At 55.2% G+C, this 23,738-nt stretch overlaps 2 protein-coding genes across 5 annotated transcripts; one reads left to right on the forward strand and one right to left on the reverse strand.

The window, feature by feature from the left end:
* Positions 1 to 244: 244 nt before the first annotated feature.
* On the reverse strand, positions 245 to 12,981 carry E2F4 (E2F transcription factor 4). 3 transcript variants are annotated; one of them, XM_017824292.1, is made up of 10 exons: positions 12,791 to 12,981; positions 10,828 to 10,937; positions 10,176 to 10,337; positions 9,667 to 9,710; positions 6,927 to 6,988; positions 6,499 to 6,784; positions 5,333 to 5,497; positions 4,360 to 4,407; positions 2,782 to 2,826; positions 245 to 2,458 (listed from the first exon to the last, which is right to left on the reverse strand). In XM_017824292.1, the coding sequence occupies exons 1-10, from the start codon at positions 12,965 to 12,967 to the stop codon at positions 2,343 to 2,345; spliced, it is 1,215 nt and encodes a 404-aa protein (XP_017679781.1). In that variant the 5' UTR covers positions 12,968 to 12,981; the 3' UTR covers positions 245 to 2,342. The 3 variants fall into 3 exon arrangements, with proteins under 3 accessions (XP_017679781.1, XP_017679780.1, XP_017679782.1); XM_017824291.1 differs by having other exon boundaries at positions 12,746 to 12,981; XM_017824293.1 differs by lacking the exon at positions 4,360 to 4,407 and having other exon boundaries at positions 12,746 to 12,981.
* EXOC3L1 (exocyst complex component 3 like 1) lies at positions 10,934 to 23,112 on the forward strand. Of its 2 annotated transcripts, XM_017824208.1 has the most exons (15): positions 10,934 to 12,359; positions 13,980 to 14,062; positions 15,037 to 15,197; positions 16,421 to 16,447; positions 16,559 to 16,640; positions 16,957 to 17,617; positions 17,804 to 17,921; positions 18,097 to 18,222; positions 18,340 to 18,440; positions 18,866 to 18,976; positions 19,112 to 19,241; positions 20,268 to 20,390; positions 20,726 to 20,881; positions 21,282 to 21,406; positions 21,877 to 22,100. In XM_017824208.1, the coding sequence occupies exons 1-15, from the start codon at positions 12,343 to 12,345 to the stop codon at positions 22,061 to 22,063; spliced, it is 2,208 nt and encodes a 735-aa protein (XP_017679697.1). In that variant the 5' UTR covers positions 10,934 to 12,342; the 3' UTR covers positions 22,064 to 22,100. The 2 variants fall into 2 exon arrangements, with proteins under 2 accessions (XP_017679697.1, XP_017679696.1); XM_017824207.1 differs by having other exon boundaries at positions 16,421 to 16,640; positions 21,877 to 23,112.
* Positions 23,113 to 23,738: the final 626 nt, after the last annotated feature.

Raw genomic sequence — 23,738 nt, forward strand, 5'->3', positions numbered from 1 at the left:
GCGGGTTCGCCGGGACCCACCTCCGCTCCCCCAGGGCACCCCATCCCACACAGGAGGCACATGCTTGGGGCGAGGGCGACAAACTCTGGAAAAGCGGTGTTGTTTTGTTGGTTTTTTTTTTTTTAATGGGGTTTTTTGCCGTTTATTCCCGTCAGAGGAACGCTCTGTACAAATACCGCGGGCGGTTTTTTTTTCCTTTCCTCGCCAAAAAAAAAAAAAAAAAAAAAAAAAAAGAAGAGAGAAGTATAAAAATAATCTTTATATATGAATCAAAAAAGTTCATTTGCAACTGTAAATTTTTTTTTTTTTCCTCTAGGTGTTATCCTTTTCTGGAGGTCGTCTAACTTGGCGGCGAACGTGAACGCTGGGAAGGGAGGGTGAGGGCCAGGCAGTATGTGAAGAGCTGGAGCTACACCAGAGCCAGGGAGCCTTGCTAATACACGTGCAGGACTGAGGGATTCTGGTCAGCTTCCAAGTGGAGAGGGGAAGGTTCAGGGACTGGCTGCATGCAGGCTGGAAGTTCACCCTCCCTGAGGGGTCCCACACCTCAGCTGTCTCACCAGCAGCAGCTCCCTGCTGCCAAACTGGAGTGTCCCATTGTTCCTCCTGCGTTCTTCACGCTCTTCCCAAAGAGGCTGCTGGTGCTTTGGGGCTGCAGCAAGGAACAGTCCTTCCAAAGGAGTCCCATGTACAAAAGGATGGCCCGAGGAGCCACCTCAGGGACGCAGGTCCAAAGCACATACTCCTCTCACCTCTGCAGGCTCTTCAGACTTTACCTCCCTTAGTGCTGGTGCTGCAGCTGGTTGTGTGGGTCACAGGCAGTGAGCAGCTACGTGGAGAAATTAAACATCAGCTATTTAAGTGGATGGCTAGAAGCTACCTCTCTGCAAGAGCCCACCACGGCCTGGCCTGTGGCTCTCTCTTCGGCAGTTTGCGGAGCAGGAAAGGCAGGACAGCTGCTACCACCGTGGTGGCAGGAAGATGTGCAAAACTAAAGACACTCAAATACAGGATCTGACCGACACCCAAAGCTGGGACTTGCAAAATACGACATAAATCCATCAGCGCATTTTTACCTCCAACTAAACTGCACGGGGTCCAAGCCTGGTAGCAGCTGATGATCCTAAAGAACCCAACAGCAGGCCTTCCATTACAAAGCAAGGAAGAAAATTTCGCGGAAAAACGGTGCAGAGAAAGCGTCGCACTGGGTAAAGACCTGCCACAGGATCAGGGATTGGGAGCGTGGGTATGGACACTAGAGGAGCAAATTCAAATATACAGAAAACCTGATCCTGAGAGAAGAAGGGAGGAGAAAAGCTCACTATTTGGACAACACCTACGTAACCTGTCACAGCAAAGTACTACTGAATTGTTACTGCTTGGTCGCCTTTCAGACAGTTGCAGGCTCAAGTGCAATGGTTGGAGAATACAGCTATTTGCAAATATGAGCAGGCTCTGATGTCCCTGGAGTACCTTACAGGCACCAGCTGGAGCAGTCTTATCCTTTCAGACATCTCTTCACTCAGGCAAAAACAAAAATTAAAAAACAAACCATACTGGCACCTCTTCTTTAGCCCTGTAGAAACAGCACAGCTGCTGGACAAGGAGCTGGAGCCCCCGGGGTTGTGCATCAGCAGACTGGTGAAAGCAGAACCAGCATTCCTGCTGAAGCACAAGCAGGGAAAGGCTCAGCTCCTGGGTGCTATTAGGAGCACTCAGCTCCTGAGTCCCACTAGGAGGCACAGCTGGCTAAAAAAAGTGCTTTTTCTTGTAAAACGTACTAGCTTGGTCTGAAATCACTGGCAGAAATAGACACTTTGGTGCCATTCCCCCCGCCCCCTGATGCCTTTCAGAAACACAACTACCTCAATCTGAACCACTAACATGGAGAAATCTAACTAATAACCTCTGGGCTTGTGAACTGACCACGGTATTAGGGCTCCTTGTAGCAGCTGGTACCTAGGAGGTACAAAGTGCCTCTGGGAGTGCAGGAAAAACCAAGGCATGCAGATTGGAGGAAGCTCAGAGAGGCACGTGGGCAAACTCTACAGGTGAACTGGGAACACTCAAAACACGGAGCCTTTGAGGTGAGGCCCAGGATCCAGTGGAGAGCTGCAGGGGCCAAGCTGCACGTGCACCTTGCACGAGCACCAGAGGAAGAAGCAAGTTTATGGGGAGGCTCCCAGCCTGCAAGTCCACATCTCTTGGTTCTGAGTCCATATGAGAGCATCTCTGAATTACTCAGCCATCGAGCTCTAGCACAAAAGGAATCCAAAAATAGACACTTTCCAAAGAGTTACAAAACAGTCTGTGTTTGCAGGGCTCACAGCTGCACTGAGAAGTCAGAGGTTGAGGACAGGCACATCAAAGAGGTCGCAGACGCCTTCGCTCTCATCCAGGTTGTAGATGTAGTCGTGATCTCCAGGTGGAGGGGAGAGGCGGAGCAAGGGAGCAAACACTGGGGAAAGAGAAGCCCAGGGTTGGTTACAAAACTCAGCACTGCCACCCCGAGCCAAGAGCTGCCAAAGGGCACCGAGCTGTGCAGCCACCTCACAGTAACAGCCTGTGAGATTGCTTCAATCAGCCTTGCAGTACTAAAGAGACTCCTGGCTCTCACACCTCTCTCAGGGGCTGTCAGGACAGCGAGAACACAGTCTGTGTCCAGAGCCCAGGAAAGATGAGGGCAAGTCTGCAGTCTGAGGGCTGCCAGTTGGGTAAAGTCACACAGCATGGTCTTCCTCCCGGGAAGGCCACACCATGGCAGGAGACTCTAAGACTCACCTTCAGATGACATCAGCTCCTCCAGCAGCTCAGAGTTCATACATTCTGGGGAAGAGACAAACATGGTAGCAAAACACTCTGCTCTCCTGATCTGCTCCTGGGTAGTTCCCCACCTTCCCAGGGTTCTCCCCACCCTTCTTATCCCTTCTCTGGCTAAGGCACAGTGTGTACAGAAGGCAGTGGTGAAAGGAAGCTCGGGCTTAAACTAGAGATAAAAGTAATTCCAACACAAAACACTATGGGAGAGCTCCAGCTCTTGCAGCTTAAACTGCACAGCCTTAAAGCAGCTGCCAGTGCCAGGGCAGCATCACTGGGATCACACAGGGATGAGAGGCTGCATGGAGCATGCTGCAAGGACTGTCTCTGAGCTCTGTAGTGCTGGTTTTTTCCAGTCCTGAGTTTTGCCTCTGTAGCTGTCAACTCCATTTTGTCCTTTGCTCCTGGATCTTTATCTTCCCACTCCAGACTGGGAAGAATACTCCATAAAGCCACATACATTACCACAGACAGCAAACATCTCCTTTTTAACGGAGTCCACATAGTCACACAGCACAGTTACTTTGGGTAAGCTAGGTCTTCTACATGGCTGGGGCTTTGCAGCAGTTTATGTCTCACACTGTGAATTCAAACTTACTTTTCAGATGTACTTAGACATCATCAAGGCTTCATCCACTACCTGCAGCAGCAGGTGCTGGGCAAGGAGGAAGGATGTTCTCCAGGCTGACTGCGGAGCCCAGGGCTCGCAGCACACAGATTGGAGGCTCACACGTGTGTGTGTTTGGGCTGGTGGGGTTTTTACACAAAGGCAGCACCTTCACAAAGCATCTGATAGAGCACAAAACTAGGGACAGCTGTACATCTCCTGTGACCACCACAAAAGTGCCTGTGTGTACTCAGCTCTGCTGAGCTGCGGGGGCTACAAAGTATTCCACCAGCACTGAAGGGAAATAAATGTGCTGATAAAAAGAGTTTCCTGGTTTAGCTTTATGTTAGACCAAATTCCTTAACCTTTCCTGCCCGTAGCCCAGAGTCTCTCCCACCATTAGGTAGCAACCCCTAGACATTCCTTGGGCAGAGTGAGAACTCCAAACACATGTAAGAGCGTCCTCTCCTACTGCTCCAAAATTACCAGCCCCACCAACACCACTGAGGGGCGTTTCAAAGAAAGAACACTGTCTCCCTAGAATATTTGCCTGGATTAGCCTCAGGCAGGCTACAGCTGAAATGAGACTTAACAGGGATTTTTGTTTTCCATAGGACTGACAAGCTGAAGGAGGAGGGGAAGGCTGAGCACAGACAGAGTAGTGTCAGCATGGGGACAGGAGAGCCCTGTCAGCACATGGCAAGACAAGCTCTAACAGAGGTTGCTGGAAACATGGAGACAGAAAAATACATCCAGAAACCAGTAATTTTAAAAGTGCCTAACTACAAGTAGAGGGCCAGCAGCCAGCAAGGACCACAAGCACCTTACAAAACCACATCCACAAAATAATCCAAAAGGGAGTGAGTCAAACAAACTGTCCCACTTCTGTGGGTAGATGGGCACACAGCAAAGCCGTGGTCAGGGAATGAACATACCTCTCATTGGATCAAACATCTCTGACAGCTCTTTGGGAAGTTCCAGTACTGCAAACACAACAAACCAGATGGTTTGGATCATTACATGAAGAGTCTGAAATGCTTTACAGCAGAATCATCCACACACCTCCTGCACTCCTTACACACCCAAATCATCCTACGCCATCCAGAAATTCTGCTCCCACACTCCCTGTCAGATATTTCTGCTGCAATGATAAGCAATAAAACACTTAAGCTCTACTACTTTAAGATAAATTTGTAGGAGCCCAGGGACACGAACATGTTATCACAGCCAGAAGCTCTGCAGTAACTGCCTGTCTGTAAACCTCACACGGTGTCAGCTTCCACACGCTGCCTCAATTTACCTCGTGTAAGAGGATGCTTTTATCTCCCTGGGCCAGCCTGCCATTTCCTGGCATAAAGCTCCAATGTTCCTTTTTTAAAGCCCATTTCACCTCACCAAGCACATCAGGGAGCTCCCCAAATATACACTGCAATATCACTAAGAACAAAAGATCTAACGATAGATGAAGCATTCCCGAGTAAAGGAGGAAAACAGAGACAAGAGCTATCCTAATACAGGAAAATTCTCCATGACTTACAAAGGTGCTCTCAGTGATGGCTGGAAATTCTATAGCTTCATGTGGTCTCCAAAACAGAACCTTACACTACAGAAAGGACTGAAAGGGAACAACCCTACATGTACCAGCAGAGATGTGTCATGCGGATGTCCCTCACAGATTTTCTAGTACTGATGTCAAAGAAAGCAGCAGGACACTAGACAAGACATCTCACCAGGTTCCCTGGCACCCTCACAGGGAAATGCCTACTCATCCTTGGCAGAGCCTGGCTGACAGCAACAGCAGAACGGAGCTCAGCTCCTTCCTCCAGGCCCAGCAGCCTTTCCCTCACTCCATGATTTCCCTCGCTGCATGATTTTGGAGCAAGACATGAAACGAGGGGGCATACTCACTTCCCGTGGGGTCTGGCTTGATCGGCTCAAAGGAGGTAGAGGTGCTGGGCAGGACGGAGCTGCTGTCCAGGGAGGCAGAGGACTGGAGCAGCTGTGCATCCAGCCTGGCCGGCTGGCTGTCGGAGTCACCGCCGCCCTTGGACTCTGCGGCAGGGACATCGCACTCTGGAAAGAGCCACACACAGGAACATCATCTCCCACCAGCCCCAAAGCAGCTGTGGCACAGGCTCAGCCCACGCTGGCAGTGCTGCCCAAGCAGAGGGAGAAAGCTTCCTGCTTCCCTCCAGGCCCTGCTGCCCTTCTGCTGGAGAGCAGTCCTGGCAGTGCCAGGCTGCACACGAGCCAAGCACGAGCTCTCTACAGCCTGGCAGCAATGAACAGCTCCACCAGGAGAAGCATGGCCAGTGCAGCCAGGGAAGTTATTATCCTCCTGCTTGGGGCTGAGGCTGCACTTGGAATACTGTGTCCAGCTCTGGCCACTGTCCAGTTCATGAAAGCTGTGGAAGATTCAGCTGAGGGCTACCAAGTTAGCCATGGGTCTAGGGCACATGGCCTGCGAGGAAGAGTGGAGGGAGCTGGGCTTGATCAGCTGGGCAAAGAGAAGTCTAAGGGTGACCTAACAGCAGCTTGAAGCTACCTGAATGATAGTTACCAAATTTAAGAACTCAGTGGTGTCAAACAATGTAACATGCACAACAGGCACAATATGAGCTCAAAGGATCCAAACTTCAGGATAAAGGACTGAGAAGGTGCTGCAGCCCTGAAAGGGCTCACCAGGGAAGGTGGGGATCTCCACCGCTGGGGGCTTTCAAAATTTAGTGGACAAAGCCACAACCAACCTAATCTAGCATTTTTGACAACCTTTATTCAAACTGAAAGCTGAACTTGAGACTCAAAATGACCCTTTTGTAAGCTCTTGCTCATCAAAGAACCTGCATGATCTCCCCTACAGGCTGGCACTACCCCCTCAAGCCAAGTGCCTCATTTCCCTGAACACAACCAGTCCCACTAACCAGGGCAAAAGGATGGGCTGCAGCAAAGGCAGAAGTGCCCCTTTGCCAGGAGCTGTCAACGCTGCGCATCCAGCAGTGCCAGCCCCAAGTGGGACAAGGAACCCTCCTTTGCCAGCCACCAGCCTGTTCCTGCCTCCTGTAGCTCCCTCTCACCTGTGCCTGCGTTTTTCTGTGTGGGAGGGCCATGGTCCTGAGTGCTGGTGGGTGTTGGTGTGGAGGGCTGGGTGCTGCTGGGAACAGAGGCCTCCTGGAAGTGGGTGAGCGGTGGGATTGGTGTTTTCGAGGGTGCAGCTGCCTGGCACTGAATGAGGTCTTCAGGGGGAGGGACAGGGAGTACGACAGGAGGAGAGCTCCAAGTATCTTTGTTGACTAAGAGAACATCAATGGGACCACTCGTGCTCTTCAGGTGGATCTGGTATTTCTTCTGCCCATTTAGGGCCTGGGAAAAGTCAAAAGCAAAAAACACGGACATACATTAAAAGCCCTTTTCGAACAGAACATCAGTTTCCCACAGACAAGATGTACATGTGCACACACACACACACACACACCTGCCCCCTGCCCACGTGTTTGTCACTCACCTCAGGGATGGGCACCTCCAAACGTGTGCCAGATGGGGCTCTAATCACAAGGAGGGTGTCTCCTGTGAAAACAGACCAGTCAGTGCTTGGTGGGCACAAGCTGAGACCCTCCCCAAACCCCCCATCTCCTGGCAATCCTCCAGGATTACATCTACACCCCAAGCACATCATACAGCTCCCAGTGTGCCAACGGCCCAGGGCACAAAGTACCTGCAAAGTTTCTTCCAATGCAACCCCAAAGTTTTTCAGCAGTGTCCTTATCAAGACTATTCCTTTTCCTTGGAAGGGCTGGTTTCAATTCACTCCTAAGAATATCTGAATCCTAAGGGAAGTATCCTTCATTCTGCTGTCACAAGCTTTTGTATGTGAATTATAAACAAAACAGCTGGACTGCCAGTGGAGAGATGGGGTCAAAGCAGGCTCAGGAGCCAGGCTGCCAACCTCAGGCTGGTGTACCAACACCTGAAACCAACACTCCCCAGTCCCTACTGGCAAGAGCTGCCTGGTGTTAGTTGTGCTGGACCCACCACAGAGCCCAGAATGTGTGGGGCTGGAAGCCAGGCTGACAGCATCCTTCCTTTCCAAGTCCTGCAGCTCCTTAAGACCTGTGCCCTGATAACCCAAGTCACAGGTGAGCAGCTCCCAGCCCATATCTGGGTTTAGAGAAACGTGAACAGAGAAATACCAGCTCTGTGAACATCTGACATATTTAGATCAAGCAGCCTGCAGCTTTCACTTTGAATGTTTAAGCTTTAGGGTGGTTAGTATTCACAGTTCACCAGTATTCTGCATTAAGCTTCACTTGATAATTAACACAGAAGATCCCCAGAGCGATGAGAGAGCGTGGAGAGCAGAAAAGCACATCCCTTAACTTCAGGCAGGCAAGCAAAGGTCAGATCAGCAAAAGGTAAAGGGATTAAAAATAACATAGGATTTGTCAATTAGATGGGACTTGTTTAACAAATCTACTCTTAAGAAAAATGTAAGAGGCATAAAAAATGGATAGTAAAGCTCAGAGACACCAGCTCGAGCTTTAAGACCTGTTAGTCTCAAAGACAGGTGCTGCATTTCTATCTGCATTGACAGCTACATCCCAAATTTTACAAAACAGCTCACAGTGCATTTCCACTTCCTTTTTGAATCTGCAAGTGCAAAATGCATCACAGCAACAGATGGGAAAATTATATTTCCCAGTCACTAAAATCTAACATATTCTTACTTTTTTTAAATTTTTTTTTATTAATCCAAGTAATGAATTTGTATTTGACAAGAGTCCAAGCATGGAAATCCTGGAGAAAGCGATCAATAGCAATTGATTAGAAAAAACAGGATCTGAAATTCAGCCTGCACCACAGTTCAAGAACACGAGAGGTCCAACAAAGAATCTCTGTAAGACTCAGATGTTCAGGAGAGGAAAAAGCATCATGTAAGGCATATTCATAGGGGAGAACTGGATAGACAATGGAAAAACACGGACTAGCCCTCTGTTTTAGAGGGAATTCAGACCTGCCCTCAGTAAGATCTAATCTCTGCATATTTTGGTGAGGTCTGACCTCAGACACAAACCGGTTTACAAAAACCAGGTGCAATAAAATGCAAAACACTCAACCAGCCAAGCAATGAGCTGTCTGCTGGCCTCCAGTAAACTCTTCCAGGCTGCTACGAGTGATGTGGCCCCAAGCACTGTCAAACTGAAAACACAATCCCTGCCCCCAAAGGTGCTGCTTCAACCAGAAGCAGCAGTACAGCTGAGGGAGGGGGTGATGCAGTTGTTACACCAGCGGGGACCTGAGCAGTGTAAAAGCTGGTGAACAAAGCCAAGCAATGACAAACAGAAGGGCTGATGAAGTGCAGGGTGAGAAGAGGGCTTGGAGGAGACAGGAGAGTCAGACACGGGTGAGATTACGCGTGGCGGGGGGCGGTCAGGATGAACAGCTTCAATCTCTGCAGCAAGCAAGCAGATGCAGGTTGCCAGGTCAGGAGAGGTCGGGTGTCCACCGAAGCAGAAAGGAGCTGTGACTCTGCACCACTAGAGCTGAGAAGAACAGTTTGGGTAGTGCAGGCTGCCCCAGTGCACGATGACCACCAGGGTTATTTTGGCCTTACATCTATCACTGAAATCAGCAACAGGAGAAACAAAGACTCCGGTGGGTTTTCTTCACTCTTGCCCCAGAGAGACTGAATGTGAGACTTTTGATACAGGTCCCCACCCCAACTTTAGGAAAGCAGCACACAGGGGAGTGAGGGCAGGGCAAGTGCTGTGTTCCCTTCTGTCCTGCTCTTCTCTATCTCCTTCTTGCAGTCTTGTTGGCAGGGAAGATGATGCAGCTGAGGGACCACCTTTTATACTACTTCCCTGCTTACAGCCCAATTTCTACCATGCAATAAAATGTTTTCTATTATAAGAACACTGCCCACCCAAGCCCTTAAAATAAAGGATTTCTAACATAACACTCACACACCCACACAGTGGCTCCCCAGCAAAAAGACTTCCTTGGGAGCAACAGCTATATTCCTTTAAACACAAGTTAAAATACTGCCTGCCCCCTCTGACGGTGACAAGAAAGCTACAGTTCAGTGGTACACAAACCAGGATGGCATCAGAGCTCACTCTACATTTAACTTGATGCTGGGCAGCCTGTGGTCTGCTGCCCCCTCTTCCCTGGAGAAAGGACAGCAACTGAGAGAGTCTGAGAGAAGTGCAGAGTCACATCTTTATCATGGAGCACCAATTCCTCACCTGTGAAGCACTTGCAGATGTCTTCATGTGTCACATATGCTAATGTTTCCAAGGTTAAGGAGAAAGGCTGACGGAGAGCTCAAAGGACACCTGACTTTTCCTTCATGAGCACAGGGAATGCCACTCCCAGAGGTGTCTCCATGCCCCACTGAAGTGGTCTGCAGGTGAGGTCTGCAAGCTACGTGCTCGTCAGAGCTGACATCCTGAGATAGTTAAGCCACAAGAGCAGCTCTGCACGCAAGAAAGTGCCACCTGTGACTCAAAAAGAAGCACTTTTCTCACCATGGTAAACATTACAGTGTGTTTTGCTTCCACAAGACAGAGGAGAAGCTCTGCACTGCAGAGAAAGCAGCTTCCCAGGCTGAACAGTTACTCTAATTCCAAAGCCAGGCACTGCCTTCTGACTCTTGCAGTGCAGCTTCTCCAGCAGCAACAGCTCCCCACCAACCCAGCCCTCAGGTCCCTGCTTTCCAGCCCAGCAAGTGAACATGAGTTCACACAAAGGATATCGACTGTTCTGCATGTCTTCTGTAACGTTTTTGATGCTCTGCTGAACCCACATCTTCTGCTGCTCCAGCTCCTGCTCCCGCTGCTCCAGGTCCTCTATGTCTGCCTTCAGCTCGATCAGTTTGTGAGCTATTTCCCGTGTGTTGCAGCCAGGACCCACCCCTCTGGGCAAAGGAAAAAGGAGTGAGATGCATCAGCCTCTGGAGGCAACCACAACAGCCCCAACCTCTCAGAGATGTTTCCAACCCCTTACTGCCACCCCTCACAACATCAAGGACAGGTTGCCTGGAAAGCCTCGTCTGTACCTGCTCTAGATCCTCACCTTCCAGAACATCGGTGTTTCTACAATACATTTTTCTACTTCCCACAGACCAGCAGGGCTCTTCCCCATCTCCAGTGCCATGACAGGTGTCTTTTCCAGCCCAAGGCACTGTAAATATTTAGTTTGTACCAAAATAACAGCTCTGCTGCAGGAGACATGCCGTACATATTTCAGCTTTCCTCACTGCTGCCGTCAGCACAGCCCAGCTGGGGGAAGCACAGGCACGGACCACTGAGGAACCTCCCTCTGCACAGGGCATTTTGACCCCACTGTCACTCAGACCTGGACTGGAAGGGACCTGTGAACGATTTTAGACCATCTCTGCCACTCACTTCCACTGGATACTGTTCTTGGATTTCTTCTCGATCAACCCGATGCCTTCCAGGACATTCGTGATATCGTAGATCCGTCGCTTCTGTCGCACAGCCAAGGTATCTGCAGCCTGCAAAAAAGGTTAGACACTTAACTCCACACTCTCAGTCATGCTGAGCTCCTTCCTGCCCGTCAGACCAATTCCTGGCCAAGTACTTCACTCCCCATCTCATACTTCTGCTGTTCCAGCGCTTCAAGTTACAGAGACGTAACTTGTCACAGTGTCATGGGACCACGGGAAGAAGTCACTCATCCTTCACCCCTTTTCTTACCCTGCAACCTCCCCACTAAACACAAACCAAGTTCCAGCCATCCTGGTCAGAATGGATCCAAAAATCACCATTCCCCAGCAGCAAAGCAGTGCTAGAAAACACTAGTTCAGCAGCCTGAAAATTCAGTGCTCCTTCAGGGCAAAAGAGATGGGGATGGGAAGGAGAATGCTGAGGGTTGTCTGTGTGACTGGCAACAGTTCTGTGAAGTCAATATTCAAAAGGCCTTTTCTAAATCAGATCTGATGTTGCTTGATAGAGAACACTTTTTTGAAGAGGCACTTGAAAAGATACAATTTTTCCTCTGTTTGAAAGATAGGATGCCAGGTGGAGAGCAAGCATGAGCTGCCCTGGGGCTTCCCTGCCTTGCTCACACAACTCTCCTCCTCTCAGGTTTTGGGACATAAAGAACTGCATCGTTTTCACTACCACGTGGCAACCTGGCACCAGCAAGAGTTAACGTGTGCACAGCCAGGCCCAGCAAAGTCAGTGGCAGCAGCCAGAGTGGGTCAGCACAGGAACCACATCCCTCCTCACTCACCAGTAACGAGACGGGACTTTGGAGACCCTGCACTGCACAGCTGAGCAAATCACAGTAACCAACATGAGCCCACTTAATGGACATCTGAAGCAGGAAAATATTGCCAAATCCAATGAGACAACAATTTGGCACAGGCAAGGAGCCAGGAGACTCCTCCAGCCCCTGCACTGTTGGGGCTTTCTGGCACTTTGCTGTCTGTGAAGGGTCAGAGCACTTGCACACATGCCCATGTAAGAGGCACTTGTAGAAACCACAGCAAAGGAACTTCACTTATAGAAAAGGCCTGGGATTGGTTACTTCCTCTAGGTGAAGATCTTAAAAAATGAAGAAGCAAGACGCATTCACAGAGCACTTCTCCACAGGCTAAAGGCATCGGGGACAACTTTGGCAGGTGAATGTGACCATGCTCCCCCTCCTGGTGTGTGCTGGGAGGTCTAAGCGCTGCAGGAAGGAACAGTTTCTATAGGTCTCAGAGGCTTTACAGGGCTGGATCATTATGGTGTCGCTGATCAAGCAGCACATCGGTGAGGGGCAAGAGCGCAGAAGAGAACGAGGCAGTCAAACCGGGTTCCAAACGAAGCACACAAACACCTGCAACGCCAGGCAAGATTCCGGGGAGGGCAGAGCGGCTGGGACAGCCCGATGGGGTGGGGAGAAGGGCTCGGATGGAAGAGCAGGAGAGGTGTGAGCACAGTTGGCAGCTCTACCGCACCCCCAGGGAACCCGCCTTCCCTGCCCCTGGAACCACAGGACCGTTACGGTTGGAAAAGCCCTCCAAAATCATCGAGCCCAACCATTAGCCCGGCACCGCCAACCCCACCGCTAAACCTGTCCCCAGGCACCACATCCACACGTTTTCTGAACGCTTCCCGGCGCGGTGACCCCACCGCTGCCCCGGCCAGCCGGTTCCAGTGCCCGGCCACCCTTCCCGTGAAGAGTTTTTTCCTCGTACCCAGTCTAAACCACCTGCTGCACCGGGGCGCTGCCGTGCTCCGGGCTCCCCCTTCCAAACCCGCTCCGATGCCGCCGGAGCCCCGCTCCCCCAGCAGCAGCTCCCCCCGGACCCACCCCCGGGGCGGCGGAGCCCTCGCCCCCCGCCGGCAGCCCCCGCACCAGCTTGAGGTCGAGCACGCCGTCCTTGGCCTCCTGCAGCAGCGACACGAACTTGGTGGTGAGCAGCCCCAGGCTCTTCTCGTGCCGGCTGGGCGCGCCCGCAGCCCCGCTGCCACCCCCGGGGGGCTGCGCCCCGCACTCCGCCATCTGCCCGCCGCCGGCTCCGGGGCCGCGCATCCGCTTCCGGGCCGCGGGGCTCCCCGGGAACCTCCGGGGCGGGGACGGGGCGGGGACGGGGGACTCCCCACCGCCGCCTCCCGGGGGCGAGGGGTGGGTGCCTGGCGGTCCGGGCATCCCCCCGGCGCGGGGTCCCCCCGGGGTGAAGCCGCGGGGTGCGCCCATCCCCTCGCCGTCCTGCGGTACCAAAGCCAACCCCCCGCCCTGTGCCCGGCTCGCACCGCCCGGTGACAGGGGCGATTTGCTGCTCCGACACACCCGGGAGTCCTCCACGCTGGGAAGGAATCCTCCAGCCTGTGCCTCGTGGAAGGCAGTTTGTGGCAGGGGGATATCTCCAGGTCCATCCCCAGCCGTGGAGGGTCCATCCCCGCCTCCACGCCCTCTCGCCTTCGGGTCAGGCTGGCACAGTGGATCCTTTCCCGGCTGGTCCAGCCTTAGGGGGGTTCCCACTACGGATGGGCTGAGGTCTGACAGGGGCACCCCGGCATCCCGCTGTCCTCCCCGAGCCAGCGCTGGGAGCACGGAGAGGGGCTGTGTGTCCGGGGGAACGGGGGTGCAGGGGAGGGCACGCGGGGTGTGACTTCCAGGACGAGAGCAAATAGCCTCAAGTTGAGGCTCCCCTCAGGAGTGGGTTAGATTGGATATTGGGAAAAATATCTTCAGGGAAAGGGTGGTCAGGCACTGGAACAGGCTGGCCGGGGCAGTGGTGGAGTCACCGTGCCTGGAGGTGTTCGAAAGGCGTGTGGATGTGTCACTTGGGAACCTGGTTTAGTGGTGGGTTTGTCGGTGCTGAGTTAACGGTTGGACTCGATGATCTTGGAGTGCTTTTCCAACCTAAACGATCCTATGGTCTCCATTCCCGAGCCCTGCGGCCGTCGCGGTGCTTTCCCGTGTCCCCCCCTCCCCTCCGCCCCCCGTTCCTGACGTCCTGAGCGCGGCTGCGGGAACACAATGGGGCCCTGAGGAGCGCGGCTGCTCCGGCTGAGGAAACGGCTGCCGGCTTCCTCCGCAGCCCTGCCCTGGCCCCCGCAGCTCCACACAGCCCGGACACCATGGGCATGTCTGCGGAGGACGAGCGCGCTGCCAGCCCCAGAGGTAACGGGGGTGATGCGCCCCGGGGAGACGGCGAACTGGGCAGGGGAGGGATGCTACTGCTTGCAGCACATTCTGGGGGCTCTCCTGCCCTCTGCCTCACCAGCTCCTGGACCTATTTCCTGTGCCGGGAGCTGGTGCCTTGTGTTCTTGGGTGGGGTGGAAGCCTGGCTGTGCTTCCCGATGGTGATATCTGCGCCGGGGGCAGCGCTGCTCCCTGCACATCTTATCCTCAAAGCTGCTGTCCTCCTCCGAAGCCCCCCGGACCCGAGGCTGCCGGTGGCTTCCCAGCAGAGCAGGAGCCTGGCTTGGCACTGGGTGACATCCCTGCGGGGCTGCAGGGAGTGGCTGGGGATGGGGTGGGGGGAGCAATTAAACTGTCCCCTCCTCGCTGGGGACAGGGACTGGTGTGTGATAACTGTGCTGGTTCTCAGCCCTCTGCTTTGGCCAGGAGGCCTTTGACATGGCTTAGGACCCTGTACCAAGGGGTACACTGGGCCCCCCACAGTGTGGGTGCTTTTGGAAGCTCAGGAGCCTCCCATCCTCACCTTTGCCTGGCTCTCCTTTGTGGGAGAGCTGCCACCTCTCCATCCCTCCTGCTGACTCACTGCCAGAGTCTCAGCCCTGCTGGGGACTTCCCAGGTGGCATCAGACCCACTCAGACAACCCACCATTGTGTTTGGGGGAGCAATGGAGATGTGTGCTCGGCCTGAGGACAGCCTGAGGACTCAGCTGGCAGGCTGAGTCACAGTTTCCCAGGGCAGCCTTCTCACTGCCACAGCCACTGTGACAATACCGGTCTGTAGCTGTGGCACCTTGCAGGGCCCTTCTGGAAGTACCCGCTTGGTGCCATCCTGATCAGCTTCCCACATCGGGGTGTGCTTGGAAGTCTGCTGGCAGCAGCTTCCTGCCTCCGGCCTTAGGGGCTCTTCCTGCCCCACTTCGTTGTGCTCACTGACCCCTGGCTTCATCCCCAGATGAGGAGTGGCCGGAAGCAGAGAAGGCTGAGAAGCTGGCGAGAGGAGCTGCTCTGAAATGGGCTTCAGGGGTGTTTTACCGCCCCGAGAAACTGGAGGGGCTCGGGCATTACCGGAGCCGAGAGACACAGAGGAACAGCTCCATCCAGTCCCGGCTGAAGGTGGGTGTTTGCCACAGCCCAGCACATGGACACCCGCAGCCTCACCGCCTCTCCAGGCAGGGATCCCAGCCAGGGTGCCCTCTTGTGCGTTGAATCATCTTTCTGTCCACTTTTGGCAAAATCTTTTCCTTTGGCTGGCGCTTTGTGGGGGAAATGGCAATTGTTTTGGAGAAAAGATCTAGTAACCCTCACCTGCTGCCCTATTCTCAGGGAGTGTCTGAAGTGTTAAAATGAGTCTCCCATGTTTCTGACCATCCTTCAAAATAAAACACTGAAGGGGTTCAGCACATCCCACGTGCAGGAGTCGGCACTCCCCATCACTGCCCCATCCCAGCACCAAAGGCTGTCCTTCCTCACAGCTGGGAGGAGGCACAGAGCTCCAACCTGCCCCTGCCTTCTGGTCCCCACACGGGAAATTCCATTTCTACACATCTGCAAGGGCTGTTCCAGTCCCCCTGCCCAACTTCCTTCCTCAGAGTGACCTTTTTACATGACCCAAGGAATGACTGACCCTGGGACCCAATCTGTCTGAGCACTGCAGCCTTCTCCTGATTATTTTGGAGATGGTTTCTCCTACTCTTAAGTGTGGTTGAATTATCCAGGAGGCAGCTTGTTTTAAGTGATGTGGCCTCAGAGAAAGCAACTTGTTTCTGGTGATACTGGGTAGAAGGACAGTGGCACCAGGAGATGGGCATTAAATGGGTGGATAATAGGGTGTGAAGATGTACCAGTGCCCCTGCAGGGCTGGAAATGATGGAAATCCCTTTTGGAGGAGGGTTTTTACAGCCACTGAGGTACTTCAAGCCATCCATATGCCTGAGGGGTACACAAGGGCCCTGTGGCCTTCTGCTGTTTTGCAGCAGCAAAGTAGTATTTTTAAAGGAGACATCTAGTTACTGCTCATCCTGTGGTCTTGGTCACCCCAAAGTGATGCCCTTCTCCCGCCTCATGCACAGCAGTCATTGCCCCTCACCCCACCCCCTATGAGCCATTCCTGCTGCTGGAGGGGGTTCCTAGAAGCTGGGTGTGCAGTGGAGTGGGGCTGTCACAGAAGGTCCAAGAGATGTGATGGTCAGAGGGTGCGATGACAGGGGCAGGTGTGACCCTGTGGGGCTGGGAGGGTGCCTGCAACACAGAGCATCCAGGGCCAGAACAAACAGTGTGGGAGTCCTCCTGCCTTCTGGGGCTGCTCCACTGCCCCTCCATCCTCTTCTGCTCCCCAGTCAACCGTCCAGTCCTACCTGGAGGGGGTGAGTGCAGGGCTGGAGCAGCTGCGGTCGGCGGCGCAGGAGGTGCAGAGCGTGTGCCAGGACCTGGGGGCTGCACGCTGGGCCCTGCTGGACAGCGCTGACCACTTCCAGGGCCTGCAGCAGATGAGGGCGCTGGTGGAGAAGCACGTCCAGCTGGCCTCCGTGGTCCAGGTGCTGCCACAGATCTTCTCGGGTAAGGCACTGGCCCAGTCCTGTTGGATTTGGGCTGGAAGGCAGAGGGGAGAACTTCAGTCCAACCCTGGGCTCCGTGCAGGGCTGGTGGCAAAGCTTAAGCAGGTCACTCTGGCTTTGCCTGTTGGGTTTGGAAAGTCTCCATGGATGGAGATTCCACTGCCTCCCCAGGGCCTGATCCAGCGCGGTGTTCCCAGAGCCCCAGACCTCAGACCCTTCCCCTCACTGTCTCCCTGATAAGCTGCACCCACGTCCCTGGTGCAAACCCCCTTTGCCCCCCACACTGAGTCCTGGCATCCCTCCTCCCTCTCCCACAGTGCAGGAGGTTTTTTCCCATACCCTGCAGCTGCTCCATGGGCAGCGCCTGCTGGAGGCCCACGCGGAGCTCATGATGGTGGAGCACCTCCGGGATGACATCCTCTCCCAGCTGCACCTCCGCGGGCTCTCCAGTGCCCAGACAACCGTGCTGTCCTACTTCAGCGGCCTGCAGCAGCTCAACGAGACCCTGGCCAAGCAGCTGTGGGACATCGTGGGCAGCAGCCTGCGGCTGGTGCGGGAGGACCCCGCCCTGTTTGTCACTGCTGTAAGGATCATCGAGCGGGAGGAGAAAATAGATGACACTCTTCTCCTGGAGGCCACCTTCCTGCCCCCTGGCCGCCCAAAGGGCTGGAGGCAGAAGTTCTACCATGTCCTCCAGGACACCATCACGGGGGCCCGCTTCCGTGCTGCTCACGTGGACGCTGAGGGGCCGGGGCTGGCCAGGCACCTGGCAGCGCTGCAGAAGGACATCGTGTCTGAGCTGCGAGTGGTGAAGGACCTGATGGTCCAGTGTGTCCCAGCTCACTACAACATCCTCAGTGTCTGCACTACCACCTACCACCAGGCCCTCACCAGCCACCTCCAGGAGATCCTCCGGGAGGACCTGGACAAACAGGGGCTCTTCCTCCTCCTCGAATGGGCGCTCCATGTGTACCACAGGTCAGCACCAAGCCTGGCACCAACAGAGCAGGGGTTGTTGTGGAGAGCTGGGTTGTTCACCGGCACATGGGTGGGTTGGGAGAGTGGCTCTGGCTACCAGGGGATGACCAACAGAAGGACAGAGGGACAGGTAGGAAATCTGGAAAACACGGGTCTTCCCAGCCCTGATCCACCTCTGCCTTCCAGCCCAGAGATGATGGGTCACCCTGACCTTCTCCCAGAAGTGGATGTTTCTGCTCTGGGTCCCTTGATGTCCCCTGAGCTTGTGGATCAGACAGAGAGGAGATATGTGGTGAAAGTCAAGGTGAGTGGAGCAGGGACCCCAGTGACCACCACTGAGCCAAGCGTCTGCTCTGACAGCAGCCCCAGACCATGAGCCTGTGGGACGAGGCCCAGGACTCACTGCTGTGCTGTGTTGGGTCTCAAGGGAGTTGGTTCTTGACTTCTTGGGCCTCCTGTGGTGGGTGTCCATCCTGCAGGCCAGCGTGCTAGAGTGGATGCAGAGGACCCTGGAGGTGGAGTTCAAGGAATGGTTCAGGGAAGAGGAACCCGAGACAGACCACCAGGGATTCTTCCAGTCAGCCCTGCCTGTCATTGTCATGCAGGTGGGTCCCCAGCACCATGGGTGCAGCTGGAGCATGGCCATGCTAAGAGCTCCCAAAAAGAGGGCCATGGCCTGCAGGCTCTCCCTGACTCACCCCCACTCTCCTCTCCCGCTGCAGATGCTGAATGAGAACATCCAGGTAGCTTCCTTGATCAATGACTCTCTGCAGCAGAAGGTTTACAACATGGCCTTGGAGGAGCTCGAGGCATTTCTGGGCCGGTTAGTGGAGCCCCTTGCACCCCTGCCCATCCTCACAGACCCCGGACCCCGCGGCCAAGCATCACGGGCTGGTGGTGGAGATCTGCCATGGGGCACCCAACTCTCCCCCAGGTCACAGAAGGCTCAACAGCCTGTCTGCCCATGGAGCTGCTGTCTCAGCCCTTGAGGGCATCAGCTCTCAGGGCTCACTGCCCAAAACACTTCTCTGCTGAGCCCTACTGTCCCAAGGAGGCCCAGAATGGATCCCGCTGTCCCACCCTGCCCAACAACCTGTCGCTCTCCAGCCTGATGGCAGGATCTGGAAAGAGCCAACTGAGCTGGGGGGGGTTGTGGGAGGTCCACGTGCCCCCAGGAGCCTCCCAGCTCCGTGTCCTTGTGGCAGGACTGCTCTGCCTGCCCGTCACAGCCTCCTCTCTGTGTCACAGCCTGCGGGAAGCCCTGGTGCAGTGCGGGAAGGAGCACCAGCAGGACCGGGCCGTGCCCAAGTACTATGTCTCCTACCTCCTGGCCATGCTCAACAACAACCTGGCTCTCAGGTAACCTGCACCAGCACCGTGTAGCTTTTGTAGTAACCCACCACCCCTAGGGAAGCCACATATTCCCTGTCCTCCTGCAGGACCACTGTCCCCACTGTGTTCCCAGGCTACCTGTACCTCTCCTTTCTCTTGTAGCAACTCTGTCTCCTCCCTGCACCCCGACACTGCCCACAGAGAAGTCCCTGCATCCCTCCGGGCTGCTCTAGACAGGATGCAGAAGAAAGCCTGCCAGCTGCTGCTGGAGGAGCTGCTCCTGGACCTGCAGGTATGTTTGTCCACAGCACTGAGCCTGACAGGGCTGCAACAAACCTGGCCCCAGCAAGGACAGCCCTACAGCAACACCCCAGACATGAGTTATTCCTGCCAGGGATCCCTGCTATGTGCTCCATACCCTGCTATCATCCTGCAGACATCTCTGCCAGCCTGGCTCCCAAGCCTTGATAAACCACCCCATGTCTGTCACCAGCCAGCACTGCCCCATATCACTGGGGCAGATGGTTTGTGGCCCCCAAATCACCAACAGACAGAGACCAGGAGCCAGGGCCCCCCCAGGCTCCCTCATGCTCCTTCTTATGGCTGTTTCATGGCAGAAAACCAGCTGGAGAGCAGAGATGTCCGTGTGGAGGATGGACAAATCCATGTCCAACTGCCCAAGTCGTTTCCTGCCAGTGTAGTCAAATTTAGCTTTCCTGGAGTCTGGACCAAAAATCTGGAATAATTAACAACATTGCTATTTAGGGCTTGAATGCCATGAAAACAAAGGAAGAGCCAAAGGGTGAAGAGTTTGCCGGCAGTGGCCGGGGGCCCCAGCAGAGGCAGAGGGAATGTGTGCCTGCAGGCAGGAAGACAGGCAAGGACAGCAGGGCAGGAGTTGGAAATCAAAGCCCTCAGCCAAAAACATGCTATGTCTACACAAGGGAAGTGGGGAGGAGTGGAAATTAAAAATAAAATCACAGCAAGACAGGCCAAAAGCGAGTGTGTGAGGAGCAGCTTGCTGCCTACACAGGTGCTGCACTGTGACCCAGATAAAGCCCCAAAATGGGGTTCTTAGGGTGTCAGGGAGGGACAGCCCCAGGGGGTTTCCATAATTTCCTAACCTAGACCACTCTTCTGTTTTTATACTGAGTTTTGTCTGGCAGCAGGGGCTTGGGGGTTTTGCAAGGCAAAGTGGCCGTGCTGCCAGGCAGCAGGTGGGCACCAGCTGAGGGTGTTGTGCTGCCCTGAGCTGGCAGCTGCTGCGGGAGTGATGTGACAACGCAGGGCACAGACACCGCTCCTCCGCTTCTTTCAGCCCCTCTGCCTGCAGCTGCCCTCCCGCAAGTGGCTCTCCGGGTCCCAGCTCGTCGGCAGCATGTGTGAAGTGATTGACAAGTATGCAAAGCACTTCTCCCGCGTCAGGAAACCCGTCTTCACGGTACTGCCTGTCCTTGGAACGGCTGCTTGTCTGTAGGGCAGGGAGGCTGGGCAGTTGGGTGCCACGCTGGGGTGCAGGGTGTGGGAGATTCAGTCACTGCTGGGTTTGCCAGAGCGTCTGTGTCCTCCAGAGCAGTCCAGAGAGCACCATCACACAGAGGTGTTCAGGGTTTCCCCCCAGTCCGGCTGTTTTCTCTGTGCCTTCAGCCAAGGGTCTTCCCAGCAGGTCGTCCATGGCTTGGTGTTGTATCCAGCCCTTTTCCTCTTTGCCTTTCCCTGGGGAACTGGGGTCTGACACGCAGGCAGTGCCAGCACTGACAGCTCTCCCCTGCCCAGCTCCTGCTGATGGAGACCGAGCTGCTGGTGGCCAGCCAGTACCTGCGGGCACTCATGCAGAGGAAGATGGTGTGCAAGAGCGAGGAGGAGCGGGGCCAGCTCTGCGACCGCCTGCTGCAGGACACCACACAGCTCCGGGAGCTCTTCTGTGGCCTGGTGAGAGGGGCCTGGGTGTGCTGGGGAGCCGGGGCTGTGCCACAGCAGGGGACAATCACCCAGCGAGGTCGGTTAAAGGAGCTCACAGCTCACCCCAGTCACCCTCCTGCAAGTGGGGTGGGTACATCAGCCCACAAACAAGACGTGGCTGTTACACTCGGGTGGTTGTGAGGCCAAGATGGGAGGAACTGGTTGGATTAGGGACTTGGGGGACCATCACCTTGCCCAGCAGGGATTTGTGAGGCTGCACAGCAGCCCCTGGTGGGTGGGACATGCTCAGTGGGAAGAAAACAGCTGCAGAGAACCAGGTCCCCACGTGGGCACTGGGGACCCAGCTGTGTCTCACCAGCCACTGTGGTGACTTCCCCTGGGTCTCACACCTGGCTGCTTTCCCTCCCAGGGCCTGGATCAGAGCCAGCAGAGCCTGGAGGCCGTCTTTGCTCTGCGGGAGCTGATCTGCCTCAAAGACCCAGCACTACTCAGCCTGGAGGTGCTGGGCTTCATCACCAAGTACCCTGATGCCAGGTAAGGTACCTCCTGCAAGAGGGAGAAGGTGGGAGTCCATCCAGGAAAGGCAGTCTGGGGCTGGACCCTGTGAAGTGACATGACAGTGCAGAGCAGGCAGAAACCTGAGCCTTTTCTCCCTTCTCCCTGAGGTTTCCTTTTCCCAAGCTCCAGATTTGAGGTGTTCTTGCAAAGCCCCAAGGGCAAAGAGGTAAAGGAAAAAGGAGATCTGCTGTGGCAGTCACATGTCTGGTGCCCAAATAAATCACAAGAAATGACAAAACACCAAATTGGAAATGTCAAAACCAAATTCACGTGATTTGGGGTGTTATTTTCAGGCAAATTTTAAAGTTTGCCTGGTGCAAAGTACAGGCTCTCCCCTGGCCTCAGCTTGGCTTCTCCGGATCACGGGAGGTTTGTGGGACACAAGCACTGTGGATGGTGGGGTGGGCCAGCAGCTCACCCTGACTCACCTCTCGCTCTCTGCCCAGTGACGAGCACATCTCCACCTTGCTGGACCTCCGGGGTGACGTCTCCAAGGAAGTGCGGCACGTGGTGCTGGAAATGATGGCTCAGCACCCCCAGGTCCTGCCCGAGGGCTACCGGCCCATCTTCAGCACCATCCTGGTGCCTGTGCCAGAGCTGCCCTTCTGCCTTCGCAAGGGCAAGTGTGCCTGACACTGCCCCTCAGCCAGCTCCCCCTGCCCACTGCCCCGGCACAGGGACGGACCACGGGGGCATCTCTGCAGCTGCACGGGGGGGAACGGAGGTGACACGTGGCATCCCCTGCACGCAGCACCTTGTCCTGCGTTGAGGACAGTCTGAACACGTGCCATCCTCCTCTGGTCTTGCCTCACTGAGCAGACTGTCCCCTGCAAGCAACAGTGCTGGGATACCTGGATCAGGGGAAATCCAGCCTGTAGCTGTTTTGCTGGCCTGCTGGGACAGTGACTGAGGGCTGCTCAGGCCTGGCCCGTTGCCTGCAGGAGGAAGAGATGTTGCAGAGCAGACAAGAGTTTGCAGCTGGGGCAAATCCATGTCTCCATGGGGCTGTAGGGATATTTGGGTTTCTCCAAGTCTCCAGACAGCTCCCTGAGGCAGCAGGTCCAGGCCATGGAGCCTGCTACCATCCCAGCTTCCAGGCAGACTGGAGTCTTACCGGGAGCAGGCTGGCAGGAGGGTTTTAGGCACAGGAGGTCCTCTGGGCTCAGCCCCGAGGTCCGGTGTTGCTATTCCAGCCTGGGCCCTGCATGTCTGGTGGAGAGCAGCTCAGCCAGCTCATCGTGGCTCATGGGCATGGAGAAGGGCACAAAGTGGTCTCCCTGCCCTGGGCAGTGCCATCAGCTCTGAGTTCCTGCTCACCTGCCAGACTTCCTGGCTCTGGTTCGTTTGCCAGTGTCCAAAACAGGACTGGAGTCCAAGGCTCTCCACCTGCTGTGTCTGCTGTGTCGAGCATCCTCCTGCTCCAAGGTTCCTCCGTGATGGGCAGCAACGCCCTGAGCACTGGCTCTCCCTCCATCCTCTGCTGCTGCCTGGCCCTTGGCTGTCTCCTCCCCAGGTGCCATGAGGAGATCAGGAGCAGCCTGTGTCTCCACCTACATCCTTGTGCCCAGCCCCTGCAGTGCCCTGGGAGACCTCTGCGCTCTGCCACACTTCCTGCCCTGGGGTGGGCTGCATCCTGCTGTCCTTGTGTGGCACCACTGCTGGAAATAAAGGCCTGAACTGTGCACTTGCTCTTCAGTGTCCTCAGGTTCTGCTCCCCAGAGGGTCAGGACAGGGATCAGGGCATGTGGGTGGCATGGGGGGGGGGAGGAGGGGGAAGCATCCCTGTGTTCAGCATCACCCCAGGGCTGGCTCTCTGCACCCAGTGCCACCCCGAGAGGTCACCCAGGGACACAGGGGATGATGGAGACACTGCATAACTCAGGTCCTGGATGGAGGGGGCTGTACTGCTCCCCAGCCCAGGGGTCAGGGGCAGGCAGCTGTAGTGCTGGGGGGATGCTCAGTGGTGGGCTCAACCTCACCTTGGGGAGGTGCTCACTGCCCTCCTTGGGGCTCACAATGTGCTTGCCCAGCTGGCCACAGCTCCCTCCTGCCTGGGAAGGTATCTGCCCTCCTCACTGGCCCCCACTGGCTCTGGGACTCACTCACCTGTACCAGAGACGTGGTTCAAAGGGTGGCCCTGAGCCCTGGGAACATCCAGCTGGGACCAGCGCTTGCCTAGGCCAGGACTTCATGGCCACATGGAAAAAAAGCTCTAGTGCCAACAGATCTGAAACAGATCTGGCACAGGATGACCTCCCACACCCCAGGCACTGGTGCCCATCCCAGCACCACTGCTACCCCAGCTGTG

The sequence above is a fragment of the Lepidothrix coronata genome, unplaced genomic scaffold (genome assembly GCF_001604755.1).
Source record: "Lepidothrix coronata isolate B3197 unplaced genomic scaffold, Lepidothrix_coronata-1.0 Scaffold110, whole genome shotgun sequence".
Lineage (NCBI taxonomy): Eukaryota > Metazoa > Chordata > Aves > Passeriformes > Pipridae > Lepidothrix > Lepidothrix coronata.

Coding starts and splice junctions, on each gene's coding strand:
- EXOC3L1 (XM_017824207.1), top strand. Junction 18,441..18,865: donor CTCGAGGCATTTCTGGGCCG/GTTAGTGGAGCC, acceptor TCTGTGTCACAG/CCTGCGGGAAGCCCTGGTGC. Junction 18,977..19,111: donor AACAACAACCTGGCTCTCAG/GTAACCTGCACC, acceptor TTTCTCTTGTAG/CAACTCTGTCTCCTCCCTGC.
- E2F4 (XM_017824291.1), bottom strand. CDS start 12,967: ATGCGCGGCCCCGGAGCCGGCGGCGGGCAGATGGCGGAGTGCGGGGCG. Junction 10,338..10,827: donor AAGAACAGTATCCAGTGGAA/GTGAGTGGCAGA, acceptor TCCTTTGCCCAG/AGGGGTGGGTCCTGGCTGCA. Junction 4,408..5,332: donor CAAGCCAGACCCCACGGGAA/GTGAGTATGCCC, acceptor TTGTGTTTGCAG/TACTGGAACTTCCCAAAGAG.